This window comes from Chanodichthys erythropterus, chromosome 19 (genome assembly GCF_024489055.1).
Source record: "Chanodichthys erythropterus isolate Z2021 chromosome 19, ASM2448905v1, whole genome shotgun sequence".
NCBI classification, from domain to species: domain Eukaryota; kingdom Metazoa; phylum Chordata; class Actinopteri; order Cypriniformes; family Xenocyprididae; genus Chanodichthys; species Chanodichthys erythropterus.
The window spans coordinates 27,992,677-28,010,157 of NC_090239.1; the positions used below are offsets into that span (position 1 = coordinate 27,992,677).

A 17,481-nucleotide genomic window follows, 5' to 3' on the forward strand; every position below is an offset into this window, starting at 1 on the left:
CAAAGAGCGACTAAGGCAAAACAGCTTTTTGTTCGATAGGTAAGGGGATTCATTATTGTTTACTTCTCTCTAAAACTCGCCAGCTTCATCAGTGTAATTTATGTAAAACTCTGGAGACGTTCCTGAAGCGTTGATATCAGTACAGCGTCTAACACCATTGTGTGATATAGCGATGCTAACGCTAGCTTTAAACAAACATTAGCCTACTTAATACCCCTTTTATGTTAAATATGCAACCTGATAACATATTAAAAATGTGTTGTATGGTTTCCTGACACTTCAAAACGTGTCACAAAACGCGCACACACAAAAACAACAGTAGACGTTTAGAAGTGAAATATTGATGGTTAGTTGATTTACTGGAATTATAATTTCACATCTCTCTTACTCTGTAGCACTATGAAGCTCTCAGCTTATTTTTTTTTCCTGACGATACCCGTCCAATTCTCCCTTCAGTTCGCCGAGACAATAAATTATTTCAAACAGTCTATGATCGAAAAACAAAGTTCATATAAACAGAGATGGAATTCAGGTATAAAAATAAGTTCTAAGTGCTACACAAACTTTAATACTGTCACCGTTAAGGCATCTTTATATTTAACAAAAATGTGTCCATGTGTAGGGGGAATTCAGTTGATTGGGACAATTTTTTCCAAGTCATCTTAATGGCAAAAAGTGTCCCAGTCATTCTGAATTCACACTAATTAAACAATGCTCTCATATTCCCCACTTACAAAAAGAATGAAGTGGGAAATTTTAGTAGCAAGCCTGTAAATATCTTATAAAATATAGCAAAACTACTAATAAAGAACCAGATACAAAGTGTCACCCATATCGAAAATAATCCTAAAACATGCAGATACATACAAAAGCTTATGAAAGCATGTGATCTGTTAAAACTCTGTACTTCGATGTTAATGTAAATACTGAAAGAAAACCAACACAAAAACAAACTACTTTAAATACAACTTAATACCAAAGATTACTTAAGTAAATGTCTGGATAAAAGTCCATAGCACAAGAGGGTTTTACTGTGTGTTTCAAAATTACCTATATTCAACTGTAATTATTCAGTGTTAAAGGCAATCGTTCAAAGGCAGCATTGAATAAGGGTCCAGCCTAAATTTCAGTAATTAAGATAATTTAAAAGCTAGTAAAATCATAGATTTGATTGGGTCACCATTCTGGATGACCACAAATTATGACACAAGTAATGTTTCAATCAAGGCTATTTATGCCTTGACAAACAGCAATAAATCATAAGACATAAAAATTGACTTTAAAAAAAAAAAAAAAAAAAACATTTGGGATTGAGTTGTGGACAGCCTTCAGGGGCCAGATGCATAAACATAGCCATTATGTCAAGACAGTGTCTTAAGATCTAATATGAACCATTAGCAGTTAGTCTAGAGGCAGTCAGTCTTATTTTTTGGTATCAAATTAGGCCAATCTATATTTTTATGTAACTGATTTAAAAAAAGTTATGAACAGCCTTAAAGACAAAAATGTTATGTCTAACTTGTAAGACTAGTCTTAGTGGTTTATGCAACCAGCCCCAGGTTGCCCTCTTCCTGAGCTAAGTCAAAAGTTGACTCATATTCTTCAATATCACAAAAAATGCTCATAAAACACTTGGGAAGAAATAAAGTTATCATAACTCTGAACAATCACTACTAAACATATAAACACGATACATAGAACAGATTAACACAAAAATGACTGAGACTGTTAGTTAGTGGTATTAAAACACTCCATATCCATCCCCACGGGCTGCCACAGCAAAGGCCGGGTAACCCTCATAGGTTGCATAGGCAGTCAGGTCCTGACCCAAAGAAACAGCCTGTTTCAGCTGGGTAGCAGTGGTGCTGGCAATTGTATAACCTGTGAAACCAAAAGGAAAAGACTCAGAGTAAAATAACTTGAAAAACAACAAAATATATATATATATATATATATATTTAATTGTTTTCTTAACCCTACAATGCATATGCAGATGCCCACTTTATTAATAAAACATAGTAATAAATGATGAAAAAGAGAGTGGTTACAGTTAATATACTACATTAAAACAGAAATAGGATCGCAGTAAAGTAAATATCAGTCTTACAGACCTCACATACCTGGGAATGCAGCAGCGACGGCCGCAGCAGCGGAAGCGTCAGCGCCCTCTGTCTGAACACCAAGGATCTGCAGAGTGTGTTCTGCCGCGTGCAGCTTTGCCTCATCCATTGACGCACAGAGCTTGGCGGGGGTGAACGGGTGTCTGATTGGACACACAAGAGAGCAACAGTGGTAAAATTGTTAAATATATTGTATATGTTGTTAAAAAACACTGTATAGATTAAGAGATAATTTAAAGGGTTAGTTCACCCAATGGATTTCTGTCATTAATTACTCACCCTCATGTCATTCCAAACTCGTAAGACTTCGTAATCTTCGGAACACAAATTAAGAAATTTTTTATTAAATCCGAGAGGTTTCTGAACCACCCATAGGCATCAATGTCATTGCAACTTTCAAGGCCCAGAAAGGTATTAAAGACATTGTTAAAACAGTCCACGTGACTAAAGTGGTTCAACCTTAATGTTATGAAGCAACAAGAATTGTGTGCAAATGTTGTGTGCAAAAACAAAATAAAAATACCAACTTTATTCAACAATTTCTTCTATTCCCTGTCATTCTCCTAAGCTGTTGACATTGTAAACACAGTGCAGGCTTCCAGGTTCTACGTCAGAACACCAGCTTGAACACCATCGTGATGCTCACATGTACAGCGTCGGCCAATACTGAGCTGGCGTTCTGAAGTAGAACCCAGAAGTGCTGCACTGTGTTTACAACATTAACGGCATAGAAGAATGGTAGGGAAAAGAAGAATTTTTATTCTCGTCGCTTCATAACATTAGGGTTGAACCACTGTAGTCAAATGGACTATTTTAATGATGTCTTTACTATCTTTCTAAGCCTTAAAAATTGCAATGACGTTGATGCCTATTGGTGGTTCAGAAACCTCTCGGATTTCATCAAAAAATATCTTAATTTGTGTTCTGAAGATGAACAAAAGTCTTACGGGTTTGGGACGACATGATGGTGAGTAATTAATGACATAAATTTCATTTTTGGGTGAACTAACCCTTTAAGTTTATATTCACAGAAACTGGGAAGTGTTGCATTGCTACATGTCCTGTATGACTTAAGAGTGTTAATTTATGGCTACACTTCAGTTCATTTGGATACTTTTCATATCTCTGAGTTCATAATTGTTACTGATGAAAATACTTTATACCATACATTAATTTCACTAATCACCATATTCTATTACCTTCACTATAATAAAAATACATTAAAAATGGCGATCAGGAGGGGCATGTCTGTGGTGAATTCAAAATTAAGTTTTAAAGCTCAGACATATTTTTTTTTTTTTTTTACTCAGAAACAAAATGATGGTAATTCCGACATAATGTGAATGTATCAAAGGTGAATATCTGAGGTAATGAGATATCTTGGAGGGTAGCATAACTTTTAACTTTGAAGCAGCCTTCATGTTCTTCATGTGACTGTAAAGCATAAAAATCTATCTAGGTAGGCAGCTCACTAGATTTTTGGTAGGCACAGTTAATGTATGGTTGAAGCAGAAACTATGACGTACATATTTGGATATTGAGTAGCCAGAGCAGGGATGGTGACTTTGTAAAGGAACAGTTGCCTCTGATCTGGTCCAATAGCAGAGTGAAGTTGGTAAACAGGTTGCCCCCAGTTATTCTTTTGGCAAATATCCTCCAAGATCTGGAAAAACAGGCAAAATGGTCCTTGGAGAAATGTTTCTTGAGAACGTCCTCCTTTAAAATCCACAAGTGGTCTTTTCAGTGAGGTTATGAGTGTACCTGTGGGGCGTGTTTGATGCCTTGGGGCTTCAGAGTGACTGGGTTCATGGGTGTAAGCTCCATGCCAGGAAGAAGATCATACAGTTTGTCTTCAGGGCGTTTGTCTGTCTTGAGTTGGTATGTGGCACAGCCCCGACCCACGCCTGCATAGGCAAGGTATCCTCGCCCACCCAAGCCACGTACGCCCGCAGCCCCTACAGGTACATTCATGTAAATTTCTAGGAATGCAAGAAGGCATTAAGTCGAATCAAATCACCAGAAATCACCCAGGTTTCAATCAAGACTCAGAAATTGATCATCATAAAGATATATTCCAAGCCAGCACATTACAGAAGCTGCATCTTTGATTCTTTTGTCTGATTATAACTTTGATAGATTCGACAGACTTGATTTTTGTACCCCATCCATTCAGAATAATATATTATTTTCACTGGACTGTAATATGCAGGCATGGATAACAAATTCAAATGCTAGATGGGACAAGCAAACTATCAAGAACAGTATAACAGAATATATTGTGTTTACTGTATGGTCACATGCAAAGAAGATGCAAATATCATACGTTTGAACTGCCGTAATGAAACATTATGTAAAGATCTTTCATTACCAAGTAATTTGGCCTCTTTAAAGTCAACATGAAATTAAAATATACTCAATTTGCTTCCTGATCTTATTGTGCACAACTCATCAGTGCATGTTATTCCAAATAAAATAAATAAAATAAATACTTTGTATTCTTTTATTAAAATACAATAAAAACTTTTATTTTTTATTCCCTCCAACCACCTGGCTCCATTCAGAAAATCAGTAAGGTTCCTGTTGTTTTTTTCTTCTCTCATTTAATATGCCTTTTTACTCAGAATTTTCACATTATGAATGTAGAATATAATGTTTTTCATGTTGACTTTAATATGCCTGTATTCATTTTGTTTCTTATTTGATTTTTTTTTTTTTTTAAGATATAAATTGGATCTTTTGTCTTTAATCAGAACAGTTTTATATATTCTTTAAGAACTACTGAATTTTTAGCAGATAATTCACAAGCTTGATTAACAGTTACAGAATGAGAATTGTTTGGAGATGATTGTCACACCTTAAATTGCATCTAGAACAGATTTCAACAAATGAATCAATTACCCACCTCTCACAGAGGGTGAGCGCACCAGCCCCCTGGTACTTATGTGCCCTTTGGTACTGGGGAAGCGGAATTGATTTGGGATGGTTGTGTATGCATGGGGGGCGTAGAATATTGGTGCTCCTAGGTAGGCAGCTGAGGGGTCGTACATTTGGCCCACAGTGTAAGCATAGTCTCCTTGGAGCAGAGTACCGCCGCGACCCCCTGTGCCTCGGGTGTACCGTACATAGCTGTCCTTATCCACAGGCTTGGCTAAAGTGACCTCAATGGGAGAACCATCAATGACCTGGAGGGAAGTCAGTTTTAATACAGCATTATTTTGTAATGATTAGATTTTCCTGTAAAGTAGATTTCAGTTAGGTTCACCTTTCCATTCAGTGCGTTCATGGCGCTGATGGCATCTTCTCTTTGAGTGAAATGAACAAAGGCATAATCTCTGATCTTCTTCACCCTTTCAACAGCACCTGTAGATTTGCAAACACTCTAAATATTTAAATGAAATCACAAAACAAATGAATTTCTTTAGACTCAGAAACAGGTTCTTTTTGGTGCTTGCCAAGGTAAGCATAATAAATAAAATTGTTCAAAAAATATTTGAACCCAACCTTAAATGGATGGTTCTCCCTCAAATTGTCTCCCCAACATGTCGTTCCAAACCAGTTTTTCTAATTTAAAACACAAAATGAGTAATTTTTGGGCCGTACAGTCAGTGGGGTCCAATGTTGCTTGAAACAATGCTGTTTAATGTTGTTTTGACATTCTTCAAAATATCTTCTCGTGTTCCTCATTAAAAAAAAATAATAAAAAAAAATAAAATAAACAATCAGCTTTGGAGCGACATGAGGGTGATGACAGATAAATGATGACATATTCACTTTTGTGTGAACTATTCCTATGAGTATTTAACTAAAGTTTAATACTCAGGAATAGTTTTTGTTGATGTTGCTATAAACATGAATGAAACCTCAGTTCATGCAGCTGGTTGAGCTGGGGAATGCTATTACTTTTCTAAGTGATTGCACTTCCGATTTTCGCCTGGCAGATGATATAACGGGTGAAACAAAAAATCCCAAAGTCTTGCATAGAAGGAGCAACCTGAGCTCTATCCTGGGACCAGAATGTTAAACTGACTTTTTATTGTTTCAACAGCTCACCAGGTTTGATGCTGTTAAATTCTTTCTCGATGGTCTCCTCTGTTGTGGGTAACATAAGATTGCGAACATAGAGGATCTTCACTGTGGCCATGGTGTCCTCGTCTACCTCTACTTCAGGTTCAGCCCAGTCGACTGCAATGGGATGACCCCACAGTTGAATTCTGCCTGGAAAGAGATAGTGAATCTGTGTCATTGGCTATTCTTTTATCTCTCACTCACCTCCTTTGGGCAATGAACTAAGTATCTTTGCACTGAACATGAGTTCAGCCTGAGGGAAATCAATAAAATCTTGTCTAGCTTTGGAAGCTGATGATTGCTTTGAAAAATGTCTGTACAAGTATGTGTGTTTTTTGGACAAGACATTATAATATTATACTATAATAGTAAAGTAATATACTACTATAGTATATGTGATGTATATAACTTAAATTATTTGTTGTATTGAGTTTTACCTGGCAGCAGTTTCCTCCTGGCCATGGCGGCAGCTCTATGACTTTCATACTCCACAAATGCAAAACCTCGGTTTTTGGTTTTGTCAGCAGCACTTGGATAAACGATGACATCCATGACGCCATCTGTCACCTTCTTCATCTCTGCCAGGATCTCTTCTCTCTTTTTGGTCTTTGGAATGCCACCCACAAATAGACGACAGTTGTCTACACTTGCACACACACCCAGAAGTCTTCCATTCCTTTGTGAAGATGTATGAGAATTGTTCATCAGTTGTTTTTTTTTTTTTTTTTGGTTACAAAATGCTTCATCCACTAGATGTCCACTTTGAACACCGACTCACCGGATTTCATAGTTGTTGAGCTGTTTCATGGCATTCTTAGCCTCTTGTTTTGTGGAGAAGGTAACAAATGCATAGCCTCGATTGTTGCCATTGAAGTCCATCATCATCCGTACTTCGTAAATTTTGCCAAACTGCAGAGACAGGTGAGCTTAACATTTTTAAAGCTACACTAAATGTGATATTAAAGCCTTTTTCCACCTCAGAGTGAAAAAAAAAAAAATATATGTAAAATTCTTAAAATAAGAAATGGTCACCTTATGAAATATAAAATTTGATACATTTCCAATTGCAAGATATAAAGTTGTTATTACATTTTTATTGATTTATTTATATTCTGAGGCAGGAACAGGCTTGCAATATCCTTCTATTTGTTGCAAGCCATTATTAATTTTAAATGGTTTTTAGATTTATTTTAAATGATTTATTAAAAATTATTTTTGTTGACCACTTTTCCTCTTACTTTTTCACAGAGTGGTACCAGTTCATCCTCAAAGAGGTCTCGAGGAAGCTTTCCCACAAAAATCTCACTGCCTCTCTCTGGAGGTGGGCCTTCCCAGCCAGGAGGTGGACCACCATATCTCCTCTGGCCATTTTCCTGGGGAGAAAACAACTGTGATAAATCTTACACACAAGTTAATGTGCACACTGAGATCACCACAAGGGCTAAGAAAAAACATAAATGATTATGGTGACCTCAAGGATGGACAAAGCATTGTACTGATCCACAGACGTATGCTGCTTTTTTACAGATGAAAAGGAAGGAGTTTTTCCATTTCCACCACATGATGGTGCCACTATACTACATACAAAAAACTGATAAAGACAACCAGACAAGATATACTGTCAGAATATCTGGATATTCTGGATGGATATTATGGATACGGATATTATGGACCAGCGACACAGAATTTCAGTCTCAAATTTCTCAAGTAAGAGTCAACTTAATCAAGTGTTTCTATCCCATAATCCTACAGTGGCACCTGTCCTGTTACCTGAGGCTGTGGTAACTCCTACCTGGTGTATATGATATCCTGTGCGCTGGATCAGAGTGCGCAGCGCAGCCTCTTTCTGCGTGCCAGTCAGTCCATCCCCACATTTTTGATTGGTTTCCATTGTGAGTGATTATCAGCAATAAATCAGCAAAATTAGGGGTGCTCACTGAAATTAAATCAAAGTTCAAACACATAAATGACAGGGAAAGATAGCATACTCTTGCTTTAAATCTGAACATGATAAGAAGCCAAGACATGTTGCTCACGGACAGGTTCAAAGGTAAGTTGTCCTAACCATGCCCTTTTGAACAAGTCTGATGCATTACTAAATAGCCATTTTTAATAGCCACTCATTCATGTATAAGTGTATGAAGTGTACAAAATATCTGATCCAGGTGGAGGGGAAACGTGTGTTTTTGGTCTTAATATAGGCATGTAACATCTTCATTTAATCATTGTCTCGGATCATAGTCTGTTTGAACTGTATGAAGAAAGCTTTGGGTATATATTGGCTTTTTATCTGCTGGACAGTGTTGGCAAAAAAAGTGGGGAAAGAAACATTTTCCTCACCTCCAGGTCAAGGACCGAGGTGTAATTATTAACTGAAGAGAGCAAATCAAAACAGCAGACGATCATTGAGTCACATATGTTTCAAGAGGAGACATCTGTGCCCTGCCCTCATTTCACACCTTTTTTCATCTAATAAAAATGTCTTCCCTCAATGAGAACTTAGAACATAAAAAAAAAAAAAAAACATAATTCTATTAATACATCAAAAGCTTGCTTAGACTATATATATAACTCAGTGCTCAGAGGACTTTAAAGGGATAGCCATAAATAAAGATTCTGTCATCATTCGCTCATCATCATGTCGTTCCAAACCTGTATGACTTTCTTTCATCTGTGGAACATAAAAACTGTTTTTGTCCATACAATGAAAGTCAGTGGGGGTCCAAAACAACATTGGAACCCACTGACTTTCACTGTATGGACAAAAACATGACATTCTTTTGTCTTCTAAAAGAGTCCTTCTTTTTCAAATGATCACTTTAATTTCTCAGTAACTTACAGGATGTCATAAATGTTTCTCCTTAGGAGAAATCAAATTATGAGAATATGTATCTAAATAGCAGCTCTGACCATTTTATTTAATTTGACGATACGTTAAATCTATGACTTTTGATTACAGACAGCAAATCTGAGCACAGTTTAAGACATGGTTGAGATCTCTTCAGACACCTGATGGAGACAAGATTACTAAGCTCTGTTTCTGAAGAGAATAGGGCAAGCAGGAGACTTAAGCAAAATGTAAGCACAAGTCTCCATTTATCTTGAGCTAACAACATCTCCTTTGTGATTATTCTTTATTTTGAGATCAGAGTGCTATCAAGCGTGATTGAATCACACGGCCACAGGTCTTTAAAATCATCAGTGGAGTGTCTATTTGTCTTTGTCTTTTTCAGCTTCACTTGATCAAAGGGAGATGCTGAAGACAACAAAAGATGGTGAGTACAGAATAGGGGTCAAATGTGACAAGACTGCTAGTCATTTTCAAAAGCTCTTCAGCATCTGGATGTAATCATGGCAGCAATGATGATACCATGATCTCTGTCTCTCTGTAAGTGGCTCAGACAAGACAAAGAAAAGCTGTTAGCTGGCCTTCATTTGGTTTTATAACCATATATAAATGGATGCATGTACAGTAGTGGCCAAAAGTGATGTCCGGCCTATAGGAAAATGGACATGTTCAAATAGTATTAAAAATGTGTTAAATATTCTGTATGAATATTGCATAGCTGTGCTTAGAGTCAAGTTTTATTTGTAATAACGCAATGAAACGTCAAATTGTGCGAACATCATTTTTGGCTAGAAATTATGAACACATGCAAAAACAAAAGAGAGCCAACAAAATATTAATAACTGATTATGTTGTAGTCAATGCATACATTTTTTCCTGTAGCTGTAGTTTGCCTTTTTTGCCAAATAATTTTGTCAGATAAATACCTTAACCAAGCTTAGAGTTTTGTTCCTCCCTCATATTTAAAATATTTTCCTCATATTTTGATGGTTTATTTAAACTTGTAGAGTCATTAAAAATAAATATCCCCTCTGGTCATCACTTTTGGCCACTACTATATATGCAAACAAAAATTATACCAGTACTCTAATACATTTAGGCCTACACGCATAAAAAGAAGCACTTAGTTGTTGCAATATATTTAAGTCTTATTTTGCCTAGGATATTCAAGTGAGCGAAGATTGCCATTGGTGCCCTTTTAAAAATAGGTGCATGATGCCCCTGTGTACACTTTTGAATTTTTGTCTGTTTCTTCTTTTCATTAATTCTACAATGCAACAAATCTAACCAGCAGTGACAGCGCTAATGTGTTTGCCTCTACAAATTCAATAGATTGCACAAAGCACAGAGGGTTTATCCAAACTGAAAAGACTCGTAACAGATGACTCACTGAGTGAAATGCTATTACTGCACGCTTTTGCAGTTTGTGAATGTTGCCTTTTATTCAATCCATACAGTGCATGAGACCAAAAATCACAAATGACAGTTTTCTTGAAGCTCAAACATCAGGGATATAAGAGGGATGGCTGAGCATTAGGAATCCATTAAAGAGAGCGTTTTAAGACAGTTGGGAAAGGACTCCATTAGTCTGCAGTCCATCCACTGCTCTCTCCTGGACAACCTGGTTACCGTTTGCATAAACAAGATAACTAGACGTGCGCTTATCATGCCTGGATCTCTGGCTGCTTTTCAGCCCATGTTGACTGAGGCTAAATACACTTGTTCTGAAGGCCATTGTGCTGGACAGAAACTGCAATACAGGAACAGGCAATATAATATTTGTTATTGTGTTTCAATTGCAACTAATGCTAACCCTAACATTAGCTGCCTGCCTCTGTATTTAAACTTTTAAGACCATAAATCAAGAACAATGTCATATGCACTGTATCTCCCACCCCAACCACACTGTTGCTACTGTTTAAAACCATCTGTGAGGTTGTAATTAGTCAGCATGGCAGTGTTTAATGAAACCGTATGATGGCAAAGTACCATATGCTGAAGCATTTTAGTAACAGCAATGATAAGCTTTGGGCTTATGTCACAGGTCACCTCCTTAAAACAATACTGAAATTAACATTTGCATGTACATATGTTGAAATGTAACAGTTGAAGAAAGGTTAAAGGTGATGAGTGGCCCGTTTCTGCATTATAAACACGGATGAAGCCTATCGCAATAGAGTTTGCACTGTTTAATCTTACAATTTAATCATCGTTCTTATAAGTAAACTGTGATATTTACACAATTAGTCAAATTAATGTGTGTAATTTATATTATAGTATTTTGCCTAGTCAGTATCCTTACAATCATATTGGACAGTTGCAAAATACAAAATGATTAATTGCATTGCGCAATTAAAAGCATTAACAGAGCCATGTGGACAAGCACAATGTTTTCTAATGCCGCTACCTGAAAAGACTCCTTATGTCTCACTATTTGGTATTAAAGATGCATCTTACCTGAGCAATTTCAGAGATCACCTCCCGGAAGACTCAGACCCTCATTCTGCCGAATTTGGCAACGTGTCACTGGGGTGATTCTGTAATCACATCATATCAAACTCCAAAGGTTCACTGTCCTGGAGCTGTTTTACAAGCCGGCGTGGTTAAACATTAACCAGCTCTATCTCTGCCTCTCGCTGTAGGCCAGCCCTTTGACCAGGAACAGCACGATCACGGTTCACCTGCAGCAGGGAGCCTCCTGAACCAGAGATCATGCTGCAAAAGGAATTGCTCTTTTGTTGACCCAAATATTAATAGGTTTTGATGTCTTTTAAATTTCTTGTTTTCAACCTTCTGCAGATCATACGACCGAATGAAAAGACAAATATATCGAAAATGTACATATTCGCATGAATTCAAGGGGCCTGAGATTAAATTTTTAAGGTGGGCCCCAGCAATTCAGCAGTATATAGACTTGTTTTTCTGGGACCCCATGCCACATGGCCCGGGACAATGTTTAAAGTTGCCCTTACCGCTGACTCTCCTGATATATTCTATTCATAGGGTGACATTTAATGCACCATAAGTCACCATTGTATCTTAAACAGATTTTACACAAAAGGGTTTTGTATAAGGAGGCCACAAGAGGTTGCTGGAGAGTCCATGGAACATTTGAGAGCGAGAGAAATGAAAACTTTTCGAAAATGTATACATACTAGAGTTGTCAAAGTCAGTGTACTACTGTTCAAAAGTTTTATTTTATTCAGCAACAGTGTATTAAATTGATCAAAAGTGACAGCAAAACTAAAATTCAATTTAAAATAAATGGTGTTCTTTTGAACTTAAAAACAAGCAAACAAAAAAAAAAAAAAAAAAAAAAAAAAACTGCATCACAGTTTCCACAAAAATATTTTCAACAGTGAAAATAATAAGAGATGTTTCTTGAGCTCAAAAATTAGAATGATTTCTGAAGGATCATGTGACAATGAAAACTAGAGTTATAATGCTGAAAATTCAGCTTTGCATCACCGGAATAAAAACTAAACCTAAATAAGAGTAAAATTATTATTAAACTGTAATAATATTTCACAATATAATGTTTAATGTATTTTTGTTAACAGCAGTCTTGGTGAACATAAGAGACTTTCAAAAACATTAAAAAAAATCTTACTGACCTCAAACCTTTGAATGCTCATGCATATACCCATATACATAATCTAATAATAATATCACATTTTTTCTCACAGAATAATTAAAAATAAATGAAAAAAATATACCTTTATATTTTAGGAACAGAACCATTACAAGTTATCATCATTTTTTGATCTTTTCAGAGTCTGAAAATTCATTCACATGTGTTTGAAAACACTGACCAAATACCAAATTTTTAACTCCTAGATTGTTCGTTCTTTCCAGTCAACCCCAGGTATTGATAAAGTAAACATACTACTGCTGATGTCTTGTTGTCATGGCCCACTGTTTGCCGTCTACCGACTTGTTTGTTTGACTTTGATATGGGCAAGTGGTCTCATGGTCCCTGTGCTCTCAGGACAAACTCTGCTCTGTACTATGTAGCATCTACTGACCTGTATATAGCCATATATAATATAGCCATAACTAACATCCAACAGTGAAGTTCACCAAGTGTGTATTAACTAAGGAGGTGTCCTTTCATATTGTCTATAGTAAAGACTAACTGCTAGCTTTTATATTTCATAAATAATGGCGCCCCCTTGAGCAAAAATGGGGTGGATGGGAGGGGGGTGGGGCATTTTTTTTGATTATGTCAGATTGAGCCAGTCAGAGGTGCGAATGGTGATTTATTCTGTGATTCTGTCTATTCATTTTATACAGAAACTCAGCCTCTTTAAATGCAAATGTGGCTGTGGAAAGACAGTCTAAGACATATTTAAAACAGTTCCACAGATAGTAACAAAGAGGATGTATGTAACACAGCAAAAAGCATGAGAGCTACTGAGTCTTAAAAAGCTTCTTTTACTGAGTGGTATTGATTCCTCTTTGGTCCATATGCATATTGGGCTTTCTTTACTCAAGCTCTGTCAGCAGCCACCCACAATCATTGACACACAAACACACACACCATAAAGCTCTACACAACTCCATTTCATTCAAGTGTATTTTTTATATACTATTTTCTAAATGAAACGGGCAGTGCTCATGGATTCCAGTAAGAGTGTCCAGTGTGTTTTGCGTCATTCGCTGACATCTCTGACTCGGCGCCTCTGCGTGACAACCTTTGACACTTTAACCCTTGTCTGTATAAAAAGATGTTTTTTTGGTAACACTTATTTTGATGGTCCACTGTAGACATTCTACTAATTATGAGTAACTTTACAACTACATGTCAACTCATGAAAGCATGAGTAGACTGGGCTTAATATCTGCTAACACTTTATTTTGATGCTCTCCCAACAGACATTCTACTGACTATAAGTAACTTTGCAAGTACATGTCAACTAATTCTACTAACCCAAATCTAACAGTCTATTACATATTAGTCTAATATTAGTCTATTATTAGTGTATCTACTAATACTCTAATGAGAGTTAGTTGATATAGTTGCAAAGTTACAGTGCTCAGCGTGAGTACACGCCCTTTGAAAAGTAACATTTTAAACACTATCTGTTTAACTTATAACATGAAAGTAAGGTTGATAACGTAACTTAGATTAAACATTTTTCAGTTTTACTCAAATTAGGGTGATGCAAAAATGAGTACACCCCACAACAAAAACTACATCTAGTACTTTGTATGGCCTCCATGATTTTTAATGACAGCACCAAGTCTTCTAGGCATGGAATGAACAAGTTTTGCAACATCTATCTTTTTCAATTCTTCAAGAATGAGATCTTTTAGAGACTGGATGCTGGATGGTGAGTGATGCTCAACTTGTTTATCAGTTTATCTTGGTCTCATCACTCCAGAGTATAGAATCCCAGTAGTCTTCATCTTTGTCAGCATGGGCCCTGGCAAACTCTAGGCGGGCTTTTTTTGTGCCTGGGCTTTAGGGACGTGGACGGCACCCATGCATGCCATTCCTCTGCATTGTACGCCGTATTGTGTCACGGGAAATAGTCAGCCCAGTTTGGCTTTCTACTTCTTTAGATAACTGCAGTGAACTTGCATGCCGATTTTGTTCAACTCCTCTCCTCAGAATATGGTCCTGTTGAGGTGTTAACTTCCGTGGATGACCTGGATGCCTCGGTGAGATGGTTGCAGTTCCATCTTTTTAAAATGTTTGTACCAATTTTGCTACAGTATTCTGACTGATAAGTAAAGCTTTACTGATCTTCTTGTAGCTTCACCTTTCTGGTGTAAAGAAATTATTTTCTTTCTCAGGTCTTGTGATTTCTCTTCCATGTGGTGCCATTGCTGACAGCATGAAATGGGAAGGGGTTTTAACACCCTTTTATAGTCAGCTGTCTGCTGGACACCTGTGTAATGAATAATTAGACTCACCTGTGGTTAAATTCTTGTTAAATTAGACATTCATAGTCTAAAATTTTGCTTTGCTCCAAAGACTTTCAGTGGGGTGTACTCATTTTTGCATCACCCTAATTTGAGTAAAACTGAAAACTTTGTTCTCCAAGTTATATTATTAACCTTACTTTCATGTTATAAGTTAAACAGATGTTATATAAAACTTAGTCTTGTCAACATTTTTTAAATTGTTTTTGTGTTCATTGAGATATTGTTTAAAATATTACTTTTCAAAGGGGGTGTACTCCTTTACGCTGAGCACTGAACTTATAGTTAGTAGAACATCTGAAGTGGACAATCAAAATAAAATGTAACCTGTTTTTCTTATAAACAAAAGCATTCAGGTTTGTAAAATGCACGTCTTTAAGTACATATATCTAGTTCTTTTGTTATTCCAAAAAGGCACAATAAAGTGGTAAATAAATCAGTCCCTACATTTTTTTTAGATCCAATTTGAGCTTCGGGAGCATTGAAATATTTAAACTTTTTTGGCTAGACCATTTGCGACCACCAGAACTGATTTTATCTATAATGTAATCACTATAAGCGCAAGATGTGAATTACCAAAATGTTTGTGCTAAAATTTAAATCTTTTAACATTACTTCTGTAAAATGTGTGGTTATGAATAATTATGTCCAAAATAATTATATTATAATTGTTCAATAACTATCTACATTGATTAGCCCTAGAAAACAAACATTACTTCTTCTGAACATATTTGGCTGTCATTTGTTTTGTGTATACTGTGTATTCTTACATGCATTATTCATTCATTTAGCCATGGTGAAATTCACCATGCAGTTGAATAAGCGGAAGATAACGACTGTCCACTCTGCCTAGCTGATGTTGTGCCCAGACATAGTGTACTGTAGCTAATAGAAGCATTTCCCACTGGAATGCTAACTAATACATTTAGCTCCCTCTTCATAAGCATAAGAAGACTCAATTACAGACATGATTGTTGGGAGATCAGCTGGGAGTGAACTTCAGTTCTCTCAAATCAAATCAGCAAGGAAATACCTCACCTTTATCTGATTTAAATGCAGGTTAACTATACCTTTTGTGTATGATTGTTAAGGATGCTGGTGTAGAGAGACGAGGCAGATACGGATTTCCACAATAGTAAGAGACTTTAATTAACACAGGGCAGGAACACCAAACATACATTAAACACAACAGAGAACGGACAAGGAGTGCAGGGAGTGAGTGCATTATAAAGGGAGTGCAGATGATAGAGTCCAGGTGCAGGTGATCTGTGATGATGAGGAGCTGACGAGGGAAGTGAGTGCAGGTGATGAAACAGGAGGATCATGGGATATGGAGTCCAGGAAGACAAGGGATCTGTGACAGTACCTCCCCCTCCCGGTAGGCGCGTCCTCGCGCCGTAAATAGAATAACCGGGAGGGGGGGCGGGCGCCCTGGAGACCTCATGCAGGTGCCGGGGGATGAGTGGACTGGAGTGGAGGTCTCCAGGGCGGATCCATGAGCCATGGCGGGTCAGGAGCCTTGGCAGGCCACGGCGGGTCAGGAGCCTTGGCAGGCCACGGCGGGTCAGGAGCCTTGGCAGGCCACGGCGGGTCAGGAGCCTTGGCAGGCCACGGCGGGTCAGGAGCCTTGGCAGGCCACGGCGGGTCAGGAGCCTTGGCAGGCCACGGCGGGTCAGGAGCCTTGGCAGGCCATGTCAGAGGCCCACCCACATGTGTGGCGCCCACATGTCCCCCACCCACGGGTACTTGGCCCCCCCCCAAACTTGGAGAGGTTTAGGATCATATTGCGGAGTCCGAGGAATAAAGTCAATGTGTGGGTGGAGGAGCATGGAGCTGGTTTGGCGGCGGATACTGGAGCTGGTTTGGCGGCGGAGACTGGAGAACTTTGCTCGGCGGCGGAGACTGGAGAACTTTGCTCGGCGGCGGAGACTGGAGAACTTTGCTCGGCGGCGGAGACTGGAGAACTTTGCTCGGCGGCGGAGACTGGAGAACTTTGCTCGGCGGCGGAGACTGGAGAACTTTGCTCGGCGGCGGAGACTGGAGAACTTTGCTCGGCGGCGGAGACTGGAGAACTTTGCTCGGCGGCGGAGACTGGAGAACTTTGCTCGGCGGCGGAGACTGGAGAACTTTGCTCGGCGGCGGAGACTGGAGAACTTTGCTCGGCGGCGGAGACTGGAGAACTTTGCTCGGCGGCGGAGACTGGAGAACTTTGCTCGGCGGCGGAGACTGGAGAACTTTGCTCGGCGGCGGAGACTGGAGAACTTTGCTCGGCGGCGGAGACTGGAGAACTTTGCTCGGCGGCGGAGACTGGAGAACTTTGCTCGGCGGCGGAGACTGGAGAACTTTGCTCGGCGGCGGAGACTGGAGAACTTTGCTCGGCGGCGGAGACTGGAGAACTTTGCTCGGCGGCGGAGACTGGAGAACTTTGCTCGGCGGCGGAGACTGGAGAACTTTGCTCGGCGGCGGAGACTGGAGAACTTTGCTCGGCGGCGGAGACTGGAGAACTTTGCTCGGCGGCGG

General features: G+C 38.5%; 2 protein-coding genes across 4 annotated transcripts; both read right to left on the reverse strand.

Moving 5' to 3' along the window:
• Positions 1-359: 359 nt before the first annotated feature.
• On the reverse strand, positions 360-11,605 carry a1cf (apobec1 complementation factor). Of its 3 annotated transcripts, none has more exons than XM_067369593.1 (12): positions 11,491-11,605; positions 7,978-8,121; positions 7,424-7,558; positions 6,964-7,094; positions 6,623-6,861; positions 6,171-6,335; positions 5,383-5,480; positions 5,023-5,302; positions 3,882-4,099; positions 3,647-3,783; positions 2,121-2,263; positions 360-1,881 (listed from the first exon to the last, which is right to left on the reverse strand). In XM_067369593.1, the coding sequence occupies exons 2-12, from the start codon at positions 8,074-8,076 to the stop codon at positions 1,742-1,744; spliced, it is 1,785 nt and encodes a 594-aa protein (XP_067225694.1). In that variant the 5' UTR covers positions 8,077-8,121; positions 11,491-11,605; the 3' UTR covers positions 360-1,741. The 3 variants fall into 3 exon arrangements, with proteins under 3 accessions (XP_067225694.1, XP_067225695.1, XP_067225696.1); XM_067369594.1 differs by having other exon boundaries at positions 362-1,881; positions 3,882-4,075; XM_067369595.1 differs by having other exon boundaries at positions 1,756-1,881; positions 2,112-2,263.
• rltgr (RAMP-like triterpene glycoside receptor) lies at positions 474-865 on the reverse strand. The gene is given in 2 exon segments (XM_067369596.1): positions 474-621; positions 702-865. Coding segments are annotated over 2 exon segments (312 nt in total).
• Positions 11,606-17,481: the final 5,876 nt, after the last annotated feature.